This window comes from Oncorhynchus mykiss, chromosome 10 (genome assembly GCF_013265735.2).
Source record: "Oncorhynchus mykiss isolate Arlee chromosome 10, USDA_OmykA_1.1, whole genome shotgun sequence".
NCBI classification, from domain to species: domain Eukaryota; kingdom Metazoa; phylum Chordata; class Actinopteri; order Salmoniformes; family Salmonidae; genus Oncorhynchus; species Oncorhynchus mykiss.
In genome coordinates, this window is record NC_048574.1 from 73657068 (window position 1) to 73675240 (window position 18173).

Below are 18173 nucleotides of genomic sequence, written 5' to 3' on the forward strand. Positions count from 1 at the left end.
CCAGTGTTGCGGATCTGCAGGGTGGAGATGTTGTTACCTACCCTCACCACCTGGGGGCTGCCCGTCAGGAAGTCCCGTACCCAGTTGCACAGGGCAGGGTCGAGACCCAGGGTCTCGAGCTTGATGACAAGTTTGGAGGGTACTATGGTGTTAAATGCTGAGCTGTAATCGATGAAGAGCATTCTCACATAGGTATTCCTCTTGTCCAGATGGGTTACGGCAGTGTGGTTGCGATTGCGTCGTCTGTGGACCTATTGGGGCGGTAAGCAAATTGGAGTGGGTCTAGGGTGTCAGGTAGGGTGAAGGTGATATGGTCCTTGACTAGTCTCTCAAAGCACTTCATGATGACGGAAGTGAGTGCTACGGGGCGGTAGTCGTTTAGCACAGTTACCTTAGCTTTCTTGGGAACATTAACAATGGTGGCCCACTTGAGGCATGTGGGGACAGCAGACTGGGATACGGATTGATTGAATATGTCCGTAAACACACCAGATGTAGATGTTAACTCTAGAGTATTATCATCAACATGACACGGGTATGCCAATACAAAAATACATCCAGTTACATACTTGTGTGCATTTGTGCATGTGAGAGATTGTTACAGTGGTTATTGTAAAACTATTTTCTGCAGCACAATATACATCATTCCATGTCTCTACATGGTCAGCTTGTCAAGAGTATATCTCAACACAGTCCTCCTGTCCAGGGAATGGGACTTGCTATTTGTGATGATGGACAGGACACTATCATACCAGGAAGATATAGATCACAGAGGGGAAGTGGAGAACAAAGACTAGCTGGTAACATATATTAAATATCATATGTAACAGCCCCAAGATAATTCAGGGAGTTTCCAGAACTCCCCCTTCCTTTCTGCTGATTTGGACCCTCTGTTTACTACCAAATATACATCAACATGTTCAGGAGGTCCAGGACTACAAACATGGGTCATTATAATGTCCAGACAATAGATTTGACACTACAAACTGTTCCAAGTGGATATTGAGGGTGGGAAGGCTTAACCAGTGAGGATGAGATGTTGAGTGACATCTGTTTGAACAACTGAAAACATCCACTTCACTCTTTTGGGATCCCTTATAAGGGAACATCAGTCAAATATGAGCATTTGATATTGTATGTGACTTGACAACAAAGACTGACGGTCAAAGATGACTTAGTAACATAATTTGAGATCCTTTGATATCTCTACTACACTCATTGATTGGTGATACAGTCACCTCCTTCCTATACTGTGTATGTAATGGTGGTTTGGTACTGTTGAGAGTGTTATCACCAGGCCACAATTAGAATATATTCTTTAGAATTATTTGAATTGGAATTTATGTTTTTGCACAAAGTCAACTGTACTAATTTCAAATTATATCTGATGACGTGTGAAACAAAATGAATAGTACACAGGAAGGTACAATCAGGAAATAAGTAGGACTTTTATTAATAAGATACTACAAACAAATACAATAATAGGTGCATTTGCATGTGTGTGTGTGTACGTGTATGCATGTGTGCTTGCGTGTGTGTGAAAATCTGTGTAAGGGTGTGTTTGGGATTGAGGCAGAGTGTGTGAGCGAGATCAAGACAGAGGCTCTATCTGTGTGTGTGTGAGAGAGAGAGAGAATGAAGGAGGAAGTTGTGTGCACTGCAGGCTACAGTATGTTGTCAGGATGATGTTAAACCACTTTCTCACAAATCCAGTTGAGTTTCCAGTCACATGGCATGTCATTCCATGCCTTAAGTGGAAAGATCCAATCTTTATGTATCTCAACACAGTCCTCCTCCCCACTAGGATCTCCACTATCAGGCTGATGGTCATTCCAGTACCTACAGGGTTAAAAACCATCAGAAACCATGTTTAATACCAGTACCTAAATGGTTAAATACCATCAGATATCATGTTTAATACCAGTACCAACAGGGTTAAAAACAGTCAGATATCATGGTTAATACCAGTACCTACAGGGTTAAACACAATCAGATATCATGGTTAATACTAGTACCTACAGGGTTAAAAACAGTCAGATATCATGGTTAATACCAGTACCTACAGGGTTAAAAACAGTCAGATTTCATGGTTAATACCAGTACCTACAGGGTTAAAAACAGTCAGATATCATGGTTAATACCAGTACCTACAGGGTTAAAAACAGTCAGATATCATGGTTAATACCAGTACCTACAGGGTTAAAAACAGTCAGATATCATGGTTAATACCAGTACCTACAGGGTTAAAAACAGTCAGATATCATGGTTAATACCAGTACCTACAGGGTTAAAAACAGTCAGATATCATGGTTAATACCAGTACCTACAGGGTTAAAAACAGTCAGATTTCATGGTTAATACAAGTACCTACAGGGTTAAAAATAGTCAGATATCACAGAACATCACAATCCTAAATAATATACTGACATTATTCAGCTTAATTCAGCTTTGTTGAATACCACCATCAATGACAATAACCTGTAGGGATAGAGGTTGAATGAACTGAACATTGGAGCCTTATTGTCATAGTAGTTATCATCTCTTACTTCGTGGTCAGTGTTGGTCTATCAGTTGAGTATGAAGAACCTAGAGTATGAACAACACAGAGAATCAGTCCTACTCCTTACACTGTGGTCAGTGTTATTAGAGCAGTAGTCTCTTACCTTGGGTTGGTCAGTGTTTTTATAGAGCAGTAGTCTCTTACCTTGGGGTGGTCAGTGTTATTATAGAGCAGTAGTCTCTTACCTTGGGGTGGTCAGTGTTATTAGAGCAGTAGTCTCTTACCTTGGGGTGGTCAGTGTTATTAGAGCAGTAGTCTCTTACCTTGGGGTGGTCAGTGTTATTAGAGCAGTAGTATATTACCTTGGGGTGGTCAGTGTTATTAGAGCAGTAGTCTCTTACCTTGGGGTGGTCAGTGTTATTAGAGCAGTAGTCTCTTACCTTGGGGTGGTCAGTGTTATTAGAGCAGTAGTATATTACCTTGGGGTGGTCAGTGTTATTAGAGCAGTAGTCTCTTACCTTGGGTTGGTCAGTGTTATTAGAGCAGTAGTATATTACCTTGGGTTGGTCAGTGTTATTAGAGCAGTAGTATATTACCTTGGGTTGGTCAGTGTTATTATAACAGTAGTATATTACCTTGGGGTGGTCAGTGTTATTAGAGCAGTAGTATATTACCTTGGGGTGGTCAGTGTTATTATAACAGTAGTATATTACCTTGGGGTGGTCAGTGTTATTATAACAGTAGTATATTACCTTGGGGTGGTCAGTGTTATTATAACAGTAGTATATTACCTTGGGTTGGTCAGTGTTATTATAACAGTAGTATATTACCTTGGGGTGGTCAGTGTTATTATAACAGTAATATATTACCTTGGGGTGGTCAGTGTTATTATAGCAGTAGTGTATTACCTTGGGTTGGTCAGTGTTATTAGAGCAGTAGTATATTACCTTGGGTTGGTCAGTGTTATTATAACAGTAGTATATTACCTTGGGGTGGTCAGTGTTATTAGAGCAGTAGTATATTACCTTGGGGTGGTCAGTGTTATTATAATAGTAGTATATTACCTTGGGGTGGTCAGTGTTATTATAACAGTAGTATATTACCTTGGGGTGGTCAGTGTTATTATAACAGTAGTGTATTACCTTGGGGTGGTCAGTGTTATTATAACAGTAATATATTACCTTGGGGTGGTCAGTGTTATTATAACAGTAGTATATTACCTTGGGGTGGTCAGTGTTATTATAACAGTAGTATATTACCTTGGGGTGGTCAGTGTTATTATAACAGTAGTATATTACCTTGGGGTGGTCAGTGTTATTAGAGCAGTAGTATATTACCTTGGGGTGGTCAGTGTTATTATAACAGTAGTATATTACCTTGGGGTGGTCAGTGTTATTATAACAGTAGTATATTACCTTGGGGTGGTCAGTGTTATTATAACAGTAGTATATTACCTTGGGGTGGTCAGTGTTATTATAACAGTAGTATATTACCTTGGGGTGGTCAGTGTTATTATAACAGTAGTATATTACCTTGGGGTGGTCAGTGTTATTAGAGCAGTAGTATATTACCTTGTGTTGGTCAGTGTTATTATAACAGTAGTATATTACCTTGGGGTGGTCAGTGTTATTATAACAGTAGTATATTACCTTGGGGTGGTCAGTGTTATTATAACAGTAGTATATTACCTTGGGGTGGTCAGTGTTATTATAACAGTAGTGTATTACCTTGGGGTGGTCAGTGTTATTATAACAGTAATATATTACCTTGGGGTGGTCAGTGTTATTATAACAGTGGTATATTACCTTGGGGTGGTCAGTGTTATTAGAGCAGTAGTATATTACCTTGGGGTGGTCAGTGTTATTATAACAGTAGTATATTACCTTGGGGTGGTCAGTGTTATTAGAGCAGTAATATATTACCTTGGGGTGGTCAGTGTTATTATAACAGTAGTATATTACCTTGGGGTGGTCAGTGTTATTATAACAGTAGTGTATTACCTTGGGTTGGTCAGTGTTATTATAACAGTAGTATATTACCTTGGGGTGGTCAGTGTTATTAGAGCAGTAGTATATTACCTTGGGGTGATCAGTGTTATTACAGCAGTAATATATTACCTTGGGGTGGTCAGTGTTATTACAGCAGTAATATATTACCTTGGGGTGGTCAGTGTTATTATAACAGTAGTATATTACCTTGGGGTGGTCAGTGTTATTAGAGCAGTAGTATATTACCTTGGGGTGATCAGTGTTATTATAACAGTAGTATATTACCTTGGGGTGGTCAGTGTTATTACAGCAGTAATATATTACCTTGGGGTGGTCAGTGTTATTACAGCAGTAGTATATTACCTTGGGGTGGTCAGTGTTATTACAGCAGTAGTATATTACCTTGGGTTGGTCAGTGGGGTGCCGTCCACCCATTTCCAAGTCCCCTCACTAACAGAGTCAGTCAGACCAATCCAGACTCTCTTCTTGAGTTTGAAGAGAAACTCCTGTTGTTGAGAGAGATAAGTATATATTAATATGTTTGATCATATCTACCCCTGCAATGCCATTTCTTCTCTCTCTCTTTCTGTCTCTGTCTCTCTCTCACTCTCACTCTCTCTCTCTCACCTGTTCCATATCACTGTTTATGATCACCAGGTCTGCTCCTCTCTTCAAACAGTCCTGTCTGCTCTCCTTCCAGGTTTTAGTCTCAGTAGACAGGAAGTACCAACTGGATTCAAACTTCTGCCAGCCTTCAGGACAGGTTTGTTCTACAAGATGAAAACATGCATTTCCTTCAATGTATCACGCTGGACACTTAATGACTGAATACAGACATACAATAATGTGCTTGGGATGAATGTTAACTCACTACAATTGGTAAGCTGGTCTCTCTCTTTAGTCAGGGTGTTGTAACTGGTCTGTAGCTGGTCTCTCTCTTTAGTCAGGGTGTTGTAACTGGTCTGTAGATGGTCTCTCTCTTTAGTCAGGTTGTTGTTACTTGTCTGTAGCTGGTTTCTCTCTTCAGTCAGGGTGTTGTAACTGGTCTGTAGCTGGTCTCTCTCTTCAGTCAGGGTGTTGTACCTGGTCTGTAGCTGGTCTCTCTCTTTAGTCAGGGTGTTGTAACTGGTCTGTAGCTGGTCTATCTGTGTTGACTTGTGATGATCAATGGCTCCATCTGTAAAAGGGAAAAGTTCATCAAACATGTAACTAAAACACCATTAATGAGTAAGTATGATTAAGTAGGCTACTTAAGTCTCAGTGACAACATACTAAACTTACAGTAGACAGACAGGCCTATGATCCCAGCCAGTAGGAGAACACACAGCAGCCCCAGACACACTGCAGCAACTCCAGAGGGTCTCTTCCACCACTGAGCATGTACTGAATCACAAATAATTAAAGTAAGATCTTTGGTATTATGTTTTACTGTATCATCCAGGATTGGGACAAAAAAAAGGTCTAGTACAACAGGGTAATCTGTTTTAATGTATTGTGTGTGTAATTTATGTGTGTGTCACATCTGCTCCTGCACCGCCCTCTACTGGCCATCTTGTGTCTCGACCTGCCGCCTCTCCCAGTATTCTCTCCCGATCTGTGTGTGTGTGTGTGTGTATGTTCATGTGTGCATGTGCGTGTGTGTGTGAGAGCATGAGTGCAATCTTACCTGAAGCAACAACTCCATCTCTTGGTCTGGGTTTGAAAGCTCTTACGTTGGCATATAATTGGCAATCAATGTCTGTGTTCTTCATTGCATCAGGCTCATCGTCTTCAACTCCATCTGAGTTTCCATAAACTCCCTCTGACATCTTAACACACTTTTGGTCAAATACAGTAACTTCTACTTCTGACCTCAAATCTACTGTATGTCTGTGTCTTCACCCTGCACTGTCCTGCGTCTTCTCCCTGCAATGTCCTATCTTCTCACTGCACTGTCCTGCGTCTTCTCCCTGCACTGTCATGTGTCTTCTCCCTGCACTGTCCTGTGTCTTCTCCCTGCACCGTCCTGCGTCTTCTCCCTGCACTGTCCTGCGTCTGTTTGACTTATGGTAATGACTATTTCTTAAACAGTCATCCACTGTGAATGGGAAACTGTCAAATCGACACGTCACTGGCCACCACATGACCCACTATAGACCCACTATAGCTTCTATTGGAAATATGTTTTAAATGATTCAAGATAACTGAAGTGATCATGTATTTTAGCAGATAAAAGATTGGACTTAGTGAATTTGCACATAGATCATATATCATTACTGAGGCTTTGACACCCCAGCCTTCAAACAGAGGTCACGTTATGTCTACTCTGTGACCGGCCACCGATGGCCATATAAGGATATTTTTTATCTGTATGTGTGACATCAGTGTGAAGACTTATTCGGAGCTGGTGGGGGAAATCTTTTGTCTGCATCTTTATCAGAGGTTTAAAAGGGGAACTTTAAGTGTGTGTGTGTGGCTGCGTGTGTCGTGCAGTGTGTGTGTCCTCTCATACTAGACATCATCACTTAACCATTCATCATGACAATCAACATGATAACTACTAGACATCATCACTTAACCATTCATCATGACCATCAGCATGATAACTACTAGACATCATCACTTAACCATTCATCATGACTATCAACATGATAACTACTAGACATCATCATGACCATGGTCAGTGTTATTATAGAGCAGTAGTCTCTTACCTTGGGGTGGTCAGTGTTATTATAGAGCAGTAGTCTCTTACCTTGGGGTGGTCAGTGTTATTATAGAGCAGTAGTCTCTTACCTTGGGGTGGTCAGTGTTATTATAGAGCAGTAGTCTCTTACCTTGGGGTGGTCAGTGTTATTATAGAGCAGTAGTCTCTTACCTTGGGGTGATCAGTGTTATTAGAGCAGGAGTCTTGGGTTGGTCAGTGGGGTGCCGTCCACCCATTTCCAGGTCCCCTCAGTAACAGTAATTCAGACCAATCAAGGCGTAACTGACTGATGTAACCCCATTGATAAATATATTTTGTTGTCTCACAGAAAACATTGTAATACAAAGTATTGCCTCCACGCATTTCCAAATCCCCTTTGTCTCTCTGTCATTCAGACCGATCCAGACACTATCAATGTTCCTGTTTTAATTCAGTGAGGGATTTGTTGTTGAGAAAGATAAAGAAGTCAATTACATATGAGTATTCATTATTTACCTCTCTCTCTCTCTCTAGCTCTCTCTCTCTCTCTCATGTTGATAGTTGGATACAGTACTGAATTGTTAAGTGATGCTTCCACCTAGTGGTTAAAATGAGAGATGAACTCACCATAGAGAAGAAATAGTGGAATTACAGAAGTGTCAATGGGATCTTTCTCAATTCATCATTCCTCAATTCCTCCTCACATCCTCTCTCCTCCACTCCATTCTCCTCTAATATGGTTGAGTGTGTGTTTTACCTGAGTGCTGGTCTCCTGGTCCATTTTTAGACGAAGGAGACCACCTCTCTTGGTGCTGGTCTCACCGTCTCTCAGGGTGTCTGCACTGATGTAGATATCCACAATCCTCTCCTCCATCTCACCTCTGTTAAACTTGACCTTCTTGTTCATATCTGTTTCAGTATAGATTACCTTTGACATCTTTAACAATACCTAGATCTTTCTTTCTATGTAGGTCTAACGTGCGCTGCCACTTTAAGGGCGCATGGAGCGGTAAGGAAGGAAGAAATAAAGAGAGCTCATTCAGCTCTTTGGGGAGGGGCTCTTGGGTGGCGCGACGGTTTGATTGTGCCGTGCTGCAGAAGTTTTGTTTGTTTTCAGCGCGTGTAGTTTATAAAGTATTTAACTCAATCATCGGTGTGATCGCTCTACGTCGTGGTTGTTTTCGTTTGGGACCGATGCAACTTGTGTATTGTTATTTGAACTGTATTGAGGTGAGGTGTACTAATGACATGTGGCCGAGAAGATTGTGAACATTTTTATGGCCTTTGTTGTGTCTATGAACACCCCCCACATTCATACCCTCTGCACTCCTCCACTGGAAGATAATACAGATTATTGCAAATCCTCTGTTGATGGCTGGGTTCTTTCTTGTATGAAGTTGCTGTTAAATTGCTCTGCCATTATTACTATTATTATTATTATTATTATTATTATTATTATTATTGTATGAGGTATTCTTGGTGGGGTTACCCCTGTGCTGTGATGTGGGTTTAATATGGTGTGTATTCTCTCTCCACTGGCTATCTGGTGAACAGGCTACACTAGGCAGTCTCTTCTGCTGATGTGTGTGTGTGTCTGGTAGTGGTTCTCTCTATTCTACTATTTTCCTTTCGGCATGGTTAATACCTGCCTGGCGCCCGAACAATCTTTCTTTACCCCTCTCAAATAAACACCACTACAATACATTAAGTCTCTGCTTCTAGAATTAATGTGGTGGTCATCCAACATGGCCACCAGGAGGTGTGGTACGTTAACTGCAAGGCCTCTATACGTTAAGTCTCTGCTTCTAGTGACATCTCTGTCTCTGAGTCATCAGTGTGTCTGTCTGTGTGACTGCTGTAGGTGTTAACTCTAGGGAAGTAACAACAAAATGACATGGGTAGTTGTGGCTATGCTAATACAAAAATACAAGTTTGCAAGCTTGTGTGAGAGATTTACAGTGGTTATTGTTAAACCATTTTCTGTGGCACAGTATAAATGATTCCATGTCTCTACATGTTTATCTTGTCCAGAGTACATCTAAACACAGTCCTCCTGTCCAGGGAATGGGACTTGCTATTTGTGATGATGGACAGGACACTATCATACCAGGAAGATATAGATCATAGAGGGGAAGTGGAGAACAAAGACTAGCTGTTAACATATATTAAATATCATATGTAACAGCCCCAAGATAATTCAGGGAGTTTCCAGAACTCCTCCTTCCTTTCACCTTTCTGCTGATTTGGACCCTCTGTTTACTCCCAAATATACATCAACATGTTCAGGAGGTCAATAACTACAAACATGGGTCATTATAATGTCCAGACAATAGATTTTAGACTACAAACTGCTCCAAGTGGATATTGAGGGTGAGTAGTCTTAACCAGTGAGGTTGAGATGATTACAGTAACCACCATGTCTCTCCTCTACATTTACAGTTTAGTCATTTAGCAGACCCTCTTATCCAGAGCGGCATACAGGACCAATTAGGGTTAAGTGCCTTGCTCAAGGGCACAGCGACAGATTTTCACGTAGTCGGCTCGGGATTTTGATGCAGCAGCCTTTCGGTTTCTGGCCAAACAATCTTAACTGCTAGAAGACCTGCCTCCCTCTCTCTTAATGAACCTGATTGGTCGAGGAGATTGAGTGACAACTGGTTGACTGACTGAAAATATCCATTTCACTTCCCTCCTTTTGGGGCCCATATTGGGAAACAACAGTCAAATATGAGCATTTTACATTGTGCTTATCTGTAACTTGACAGTAAAGATCCTAAGGTTAGAATCAGGGGAGGGGAACCTGATCCTAGATCTGTACCTAGGGAAATTTTCCCCTGAAGTTTGACCGGCCACCAATGACCATAGGGGTCTTTGTTCTATCTATGCTGACTGTGAAGAATTACTCAGAATGAAAAAGCAGAAGCTCTGACAACATCTCCATAGTTTCAGATTTAAGGGACGGCAGGGTAGCCTAGTGGTTAGAGCGTTGGACTCGGAACTGGAAGGTTGTAAGGTCAACCCCCTGAGCTGACAAGGTACAAATCTGTCGGTCTACCCACTGTTCCTAGGCCGTCATTGAAAATAATAATTTGTTCTTAACTGAAAAATATTTTTAAAAAGATCCTAGTTAAATAAAGGTTAAAAAAATATATTTAAAAAAAGGGAAATGAAAGAAGAACAAAAACCCCTCACATGTTTTATGACAAAACGTTCATATTTCCACCCTGTCTTTCAGTAAAACATAACATATATATACTAGTTACATCTAATGACACAACTCTCTCTGCACTGATTCCACTGTTCCACTTGACATCTACCTACATGAACTATTATACAAATCTATAGCTCTACAGCTCTACAGCTCTACAGCTCTACTCTATTGAGAAAGCATCACACAGACCCTTAGATACAGGGACAGAGTCAAAGGCGGCCGGCCCTCTGTTGGACGTAGTACTAACTACAGGTACAGCTGTAGTGTTGGTGACCGAGACCTGGGTGGATGAAGTACTTACTACAGGTACAGCTGTAGTGTTGGTGACAGAGACCTGGGTGGATGTAGTACTAACTACAGGTACAGCTGTAGTGTTGGTGACAGAGACCTAGGTGGATGTAGTACTAACTACAGGTACAGCTGTAGTGTTAGTGACAGAGACCCGGGTGGATGTAGTACTAACTACAGGTACAGCTGTAGTGTTGGTGACAGAGACCTGGGCACTATTGAAAAATAGGATGATACGGTAATAATTATGGACTTAGCCATTAGAATGGAAATGGGGCCCTGGGATGTAGAGCTCACATCCACCCCAACAGAGTTCTTCACTGAGCCCAGACACACACCTACGTTGCCAGTCCTGTCCACTACCACCAGTTCTAACTTTGAACAGCAGTTGGAGCTGCAGTCCACAGGGTCATTTTTTTCGGCCCTGGGGCCTACCGCCCTAGACATGTTGAGGGTCCCGTTGCCCTGGCATAGGGTGACGCAGACAATGCCTGTCTCATTGACACCGTCAGTGAGCGCTGCCAGTTTGAGGAGCTGCATGCTAACGGGCAGTCAGAGGAGAGTCAGAGGTATAATAAGAACCCGTTGTTATCAAGGTAATCAGGTGTATATCCAGGATGCATCCGGTTTACTCAGCCCAACATCACATGCACACTAGCACTCAGTTCACACAGGGAGCAGCGTGAGCAGCGATGTCGTCATTATGTCATCTTAAAACATGGAAGACATTGGATGAATTTACTTTTTTTTTTTTTTTTTATCTGCCTGTTTTTTTTATCTGTGATAATTGTCCAAATAATTCAATGGATATTTTGTGCACAAAGGTGATGAATAAAGTGTCTTCTTACACATTTTTCAAATCTGACTTCTAGGCCTAGCATCCGTTAAACTGCAGAACCGAAACATAACTATTGGAGCAATCGAAACCATGCTTCTAGACCATTAACCCTGGCCCATTGGAGGAGAAGCCTGGTAGCACTCAATGGGGAGTGGTAAAACCTGTCACCTGGAGGGGGGAAGGAGGGAGGGAGGAAGGAGGGAGGGAGAAGGGGTGGAGAGAGAGAGAGAGAGAGAGAGTAATGGCGATATCGGCAGATTTGGTGGACTGAGACGCATCCCATGCAAAAAAAACCTGACATCTCCATCTTAAATTGCCAGATTTTGATGGGGATATTTTTATCCTTAGATTGACTCACCAGTCAATATACTCTATGGGTTTTCTAATATTTGTGGAAAGTACGAATAATATATTTAAAATGGAAATGATGAAATGCACCACATGTAGAGTGTGGACAAAGTCAAATGTACTAATGTAATGTTGATTTGTCAAACAACTTTTATTTTATTTTATTTATTTTACCTTTATTTAACCAGGCAAGTCAGTTAAGAACAAAATTCTTATTTTCAATGACGGCCTGGGAACAGTGGGTTAACTGCCTGTTCAGGGGCAGAACGACAGATTTGTACCTTGTCAGCTCGGGGGTTTGAACTCACAACCTTCCGGTTACTAGTCCAACGCTCTAACCACTAGGCTACCCTGCCGCCCTGTACTGGTGTACAGGAAGCTAGAATCTGTGGAAATAACTACTGATATAAAGAGGAAATAATATTGGTAATATGCTGGTTTCTCTCCTCAGTGTTGTAACTGGTCTGTAGGTGGTCTCTCTCTTCAGCCTGTTCTTCCAGGTCGGTTAAATTAAAAACATTCCTGCGGTAATCCAGGACCACGGTTGCCTACAAGGTGCAGTACTTCCCAACCCTCTCCTCTGGGTTCACCAGACAGGCACACCTGCATCAATTAGTAAAGGGTTTGATGGTTAGTAGAATGAATCAGGTGTGTCAGATTAGGACCACTGAAAACCTAACACACACTAATGTACCCAGAGGCCTTTAGTTAAAAGACACGGTTCATTCTGCACAACAGCCAGAAGAGGGCAGTATTTAACTCCACAAGCTAAAGGAATGATTGGCAGACTAAGCTCTGACTAGACAAACCCCTTTCTGCAGCACTCCAGGACCAGGGTTTTCTACTACACTGTAGGTGCAGTACTTTCCAACCCTCTCCACTGGGTTCACCAGACAGGCACACCTGCATTAATTTGATGCACTACAGGGTTTGATGGTTAGTAGACTGAATCAGGTGTGCCAGTTAAGTGCTAAAACCAAAATGTGAAATGTCTGATGGTCCCTGAGAAGAGGGTTGGGAAACCCTGAACTGGTAGCCTCAATCTTCACTGTAGTGCTGTTTTCCATTATTCTGGGTGATTGAATGATTAAAGTGGTGTATTGGCTATTAGTATTCTAGACCTGAATCAGTCCCTGGTCAGAGGAGAATGATGATGATGAGGTTTAAGGGTATTTTTGTACTGTTACTATGGGAACCTTTATTTAGTATCAGCAGTGGTGTTGGTCATGTTCACACGTAGATCAGTATGGAAGAATGTGAAGCCATGTGGTGTTGCCTCCCTGTGTGCATGCATTAGAATGTGATCTCTATTGATCTGTGCAAACACACATCACTCTGTAAATACAGTGCATTTGGAATGTATTCAGACATGTTAACTTTTTCCACATTTTGTTACGTTACAGGCTTATTCTAATGTGGGTTAAATCGTTTTCCCTCTCTTCAATCTACACCTAACACCTCATGATAACAAAGCAAAAACATTTTTTTATGACATTTTTTTTTTTTTTTTAAATCAGACCCTTTACTCAGTACTTTGTTGAAGCACGTGACAAATAAACTTTGATTTGATTTGAAGCACCTTTGGCATTGATTACAGCCCTGAGTCTTCTTGGGTCTGACGCTACAAGCTTGGCACGCCTGTATTTCTAGGAATTGCTCCCATTCTTCTCTGCAGATCCTCTTAAGCCCTGTCAGGTTGGATGGGGAGTTTTGCAACACAGCTATTTTCAGGTCTCTCCAGAGATGTTCGATCGGGTTCATGTCCGGGCTCTAGCTGGGCCACTCAAAGACATTCAGAGACTTGTCCCAAAGCCACTCCTGCGTTGGCTTGGCTGTGTGCTTAAGGTCATTGTCCTGTTGGAAGGTGAACCTTCGACCCAGTCTGAGGTTCTGAGCGCACTGGACCAGGTTTTCATCAAAAATCTCACTGTACTTTGCTCCATTCATATTTTCCTTGATCCTGACTACTCTCCCAGTCCCTGCCGCTGAAAAATATCCCCATAACTTGATACTGCCCTCACCAAGCTTTACCGTAGGGATGGTGAAAGGTTTCCTCCAGACGTGACGCTTGGCGTTCAGGCCAAACAAATAGTTCAAACTTGGTTTCATCAGACCAGAGAATCTTGTTTCTCATGGTCTAATAGTCATTTAGGTGTCTTTTGGCAAACTCCAAGCGGGCTGTCATGTGTCTTTTACTGAGGAGTGTCTTCCGTCTGGCCACTCTACTATAAAGGCCTGATTGGTAGAGTGCTGCAGAGATGGTTGTACTTCTGGAACGGTCTCTCATCGCCACAGAGGAGCTCTGGAGCTCTGCCAGAGTGACCATCGGGTTCTTGGTAACATCCCTGACCAAGGCCCTTCTCCCCCGATTGCTCAGTTTTGCCAGGCGACCAGCGCTAGGAAGAGTCTTGGTAGCAAAGGATCTGAATACTTATGTAAATAAGGTATTTCAGTTCATTTTGGGGGAGAAAAAATCATCTAAAACCTGTTTTCACTTAGTCATTATGAGGTATTGAGTGTAGATTGATCTTTTTTTATTTAAGCCATTTTAGAATATGGCTGTAATATGAATATGGCTGTAATGTCACAAAATGTGAAAAAGTCAAGGGGTCTGAAAGCACCTAATCCAGCAGACATATAGTGTTATCTATACAGTTGCTGTACTTCACACATTCAGCAGCTATGAAAATTATGTTTCTGATTCCCTCCCTCTGCATCAATATTGTTTAATATTCACCATTATATTACTGATTAGCACAGCGGTCTAAGTCATCACAGTGCTGAGGCGTCACTATAGCCCGGGGTTTGATCCCAGGCTGCGTCACAACGGGCCATGACCAGGAACCCCATCGGGTGACCCAAAACTGGCCAAGCACTGTCCGGGTTAGGGGAGAGTTTGGCAGGAGGGGAGCTATTCTTGGCTCATCGCACTCTAGTGACTCCTTGTGGAGGGACGGGAGCCTGCAACCTAACTTTGAATGTCAGTCAAATGGTGTTTCTTCCAACACATTGGTGAGGTTGACTTCTGGGTAAGTGAAAGGAAGGGGGATACCTAGTCAGTTGTACAACTGAATGCATTCAACTGAAATGTGTCTTCCGCATTTAACCCAACCCCTCTGAATCAGAGAGCAAGTATTGTGTTTAGAAGTTGGAGGCTAGGTGTTCATGACCTTCTCCTCTCCAGAACTCCACCGAGGACTTTCAGCGCTGAGACAAGATTGTAACTAGCAACTGGGGAGGAAATGGGGTTAAAACTATAATACATTTTTTGGGGGGTGAATCATTTGACATAGTTTTAAAGAGAAGTGACACTTAGTGATGGCTTTGAAATAAACTTGAGTCAAAGAGTAACAAGTAGGCTGTCTAACCAGAGAGAGAAGATTAAACTGTGTCTATCAGAGGGAGATGGGAGGGAGAGCAGTAGCAGTAGCAGGGTTAGTAGTTTCCTGTGTCTGTGAGGGCAGAGCTCAGTACGGCTCACTCTATCAACCACAAGAAGGAGAGAGCGGTCTCGTTCAAGGTCGACTATATTGCAGTCAGGCTGCACACAACAACTAATGGGCCTCCGATTGCTATATCATATAATGTGGTTAGCTGATGTGTTAAACACCTATCCAGAAGTTGTGAGATCTGGAAGGCGACTTCATTGCAGTCAGCCTGGAACACGACAATGTTACGACAGGGGTGGGAGGAGAGAGGGGCCAGGGCTCAGTTATCAGTTGTCCATTAATTTATGTTAGTATTTTTTGCTGATACAAGATTGTCTTATGTGACTTAGTCATAAGTCTGGGCATACAGATAAGAGCCGTTTGGGTACGACCTGAGTGTGTGACATCCTGTTCTCATATATCTACAGGAACTTAGATGGGTGGAAACATGAAGGAAGGAACAAACAATGGTGGCAATGTTAGCTATTTTAATCTGAACAGACAAGCTAAATCAGCTTTTACACACCATGTTCTGTGTCTACCCATCTAAGTTCCACCCGTCTGCTAAACTGCCACAATGACAAAAGTTTTTGGGTAATTTTCCTATTTTCCTAATTGTTGGGCTTTCCTAACGATGCACTGTTGAGTGGTTGTTAATGATTGCTTCATTTTTGCTGATCTTATAACAAAGTGTTTGTTAAAGGAATCTACAGTCTCTCTTCCTGTAGAATTGCTATCATAAATCAATTACATGTATCTTATCTTTGTAAGGTTGTAGTTAGGTGTTGTAGTTTACACCAAACTCACCCTGACGACTCTCTCGCTCTAACACCTTCAAGAGGGCTTCAAACTTGTTAGCAGGGGGTTTCTGATGAACTTGGGTGGGGGGGGGGTCTACCAGTCAACTATCTATCCTGCCCTCTATCGACCATTCATAGTGACAATAGTGGTAGATGGATTGTTTGTCCAGATCTGCAATAGGCTAACTGGCAATCATACCACACATAAAAGCATTCCAAGCTGCATCTATAGGAATTGCTGATAGGCAGCAGACAGGCCAGTTGCATCATTGTGCATAAAATAACAGTATAGACATGAGACACAGCTCAAAAAGATCCCCTATTGATCTTGCTTAGGGACAATACAGTTATCCTGCCAAGACTAGCCTACAAAACCAAAATCCAATGAATAATTGCATTATTGTTCTACTCTAGGCTGTAGACTGCAGTAAAAATGTAATAATAAGCCCTGTTATTTGAATGTTTCATTCCATTTGGATCAGTTGTGGGTCTACTCTGACAGATTCTAGAAAGGAGCAGCAGCAGGCCAGTCTGGTTGTATTTTTACTGCTGATACTGATGCGCTGTCTCTTGCCGATCATCATTCTCCCAAGTCGTTCTATATAGTGTGACCACATAGGCCTATGATCCCAGCAGGCCCAGTTATTCAGAAAAGCTCAACACACCTTCTGCCTGCTTTCCGATCCGAGCGGCTATTCCTCAACCTAGAACCTAAAGCTTAAATATAGCCTAAATACTTTCATTTTAAAATGTATTTCCTTTTAAGTGTGCATTAACATAACAGGTCACAATGTTTTAATCTGATTAGGCTACTTTAAAAGTCTCCTGTAGACTACCTGCAAATGTTCATCCACTCCCCTCTAATGTAATTCAAGCATCCAAACTGCACACCGGCCATTCCATTACACCAAAAAATGTAAAGAAATTTGGAGATTGTCAAGCCAAGACTTTAATCCTGAGTAGGGAGGGTTATATTTTCTGTTTGTCAAGATTGACATACTCTATTTGATTGTGGTGTTGAAAACGCAAACCATGATGATAAGCACTCAGTCACTAATCGGTATGCAGTCATGTGTTGCTTATTGGTTGGTGGAAAATGTGTTGCATATATGTTATATAATTAAAGCAATAAGACCTGAGTTGGTGTGGCATTGCGTCGTGCTTAAGTACATCCCTTAGCCGTGGTATATTGGCCATAAATCACAAACCCTTGAGGTGCCTTATTGCTCTTATAAACTGCTTACCAACTTAATTAGAGCAGGAAAACAAAATGTATTGTCATACCCGTGGTATACGGTCTGATATACCATGACTTTCAGACAATCAGAACACAGGGCTCAAACCACCCAGTTTATAATTATAAATACAGCACCAAACTGTTGAAAATATGGTATCCCACTAGCTCATCATTATCTGAATCCGGCTCTGATCATAAAACAGGCAGAGAGAGTTGGATCATCTGTTGTGCTCGGCGAACCTTCAACCTTCTGGCCCGTTAGCCCTGCGTGGCATCCACTGTGGTAAAGTTGATATCCACGTTTGTAAGAACAAGGTTGCTACAGTTATTATTTATGGTGGTAATTCCTTTTTTTGTACATTTTAAAAGGGGAGGGTCTGCACCTTTTGGACAGTACTAGGGGAAGGTTATGTGAAAATATTATTTACGTTAGGGAGGGGGGTGAATCTTTTTTATGACACCTCCAGTTAGCAAGACCGTACAAACAGATCTGGGACTCAGGCTAGGAAAGATCTAAACAGCAGTCAGAAGTCATGAGTGAAGTCACCCTGATGACTGACTGATGACTGGTATCCTTCCATATCACAGGAGGTTGGTGGCACCTTATTTGGAGAGAGGGGCTTGTAGTAATGACTGGAGCGGAATCAGGGGAAGGGATTCAAATACATCAAACACATGGTTTCCAGGTGTATGATGTCATTCCATCCTCCGTTCCGGACATTATTATGATATTATGAGCTGTCCTCCCTTCAGCAGCCTCCACTGTTCCACATATACCAAATGTGATACATTTGCTGAAATATTTTAATTGACAATTAAGATTTTATGTTTTATTCTATTGAAATTATGATACTTGGTTCTGCCACAACATTT

At 41.8% G+C, this 18173-nt stretch overlaps 1 protein-coding gene across 1 annotated transcript; it reads right to left on the minus strand.

Annotated features, from left to right (window-relative positions):
* Window positions 1–1438: 1438 nt before the first annotated feature.
* On the minus strand, window positions 1439–11189 carry LOC118966651 (C-type lectin domain family 4 member M-like). The gene is made up of 6 exons (XM_036989386.1): window positions 10988–11189; window positions 7908–8059; window positions 5360–5555; window positions 5116–5258; window positions 4891–4994; window positions 1439–1839 (listed from the first exon to the last, which is right to left on the minus strand). The coding sequence occupies exons 1-6, from the start codon at window positions 11187–11189 to the stop codon at window positions 1689–1691; spliced, it is 948 nt and encodes a 315-aa protein (XP_036845281.1). The 3' UTR covers window positions 1439–1688.
* Between the last annotated feature and the right edge of the window lie 6984 nt (window positions 11190–18173).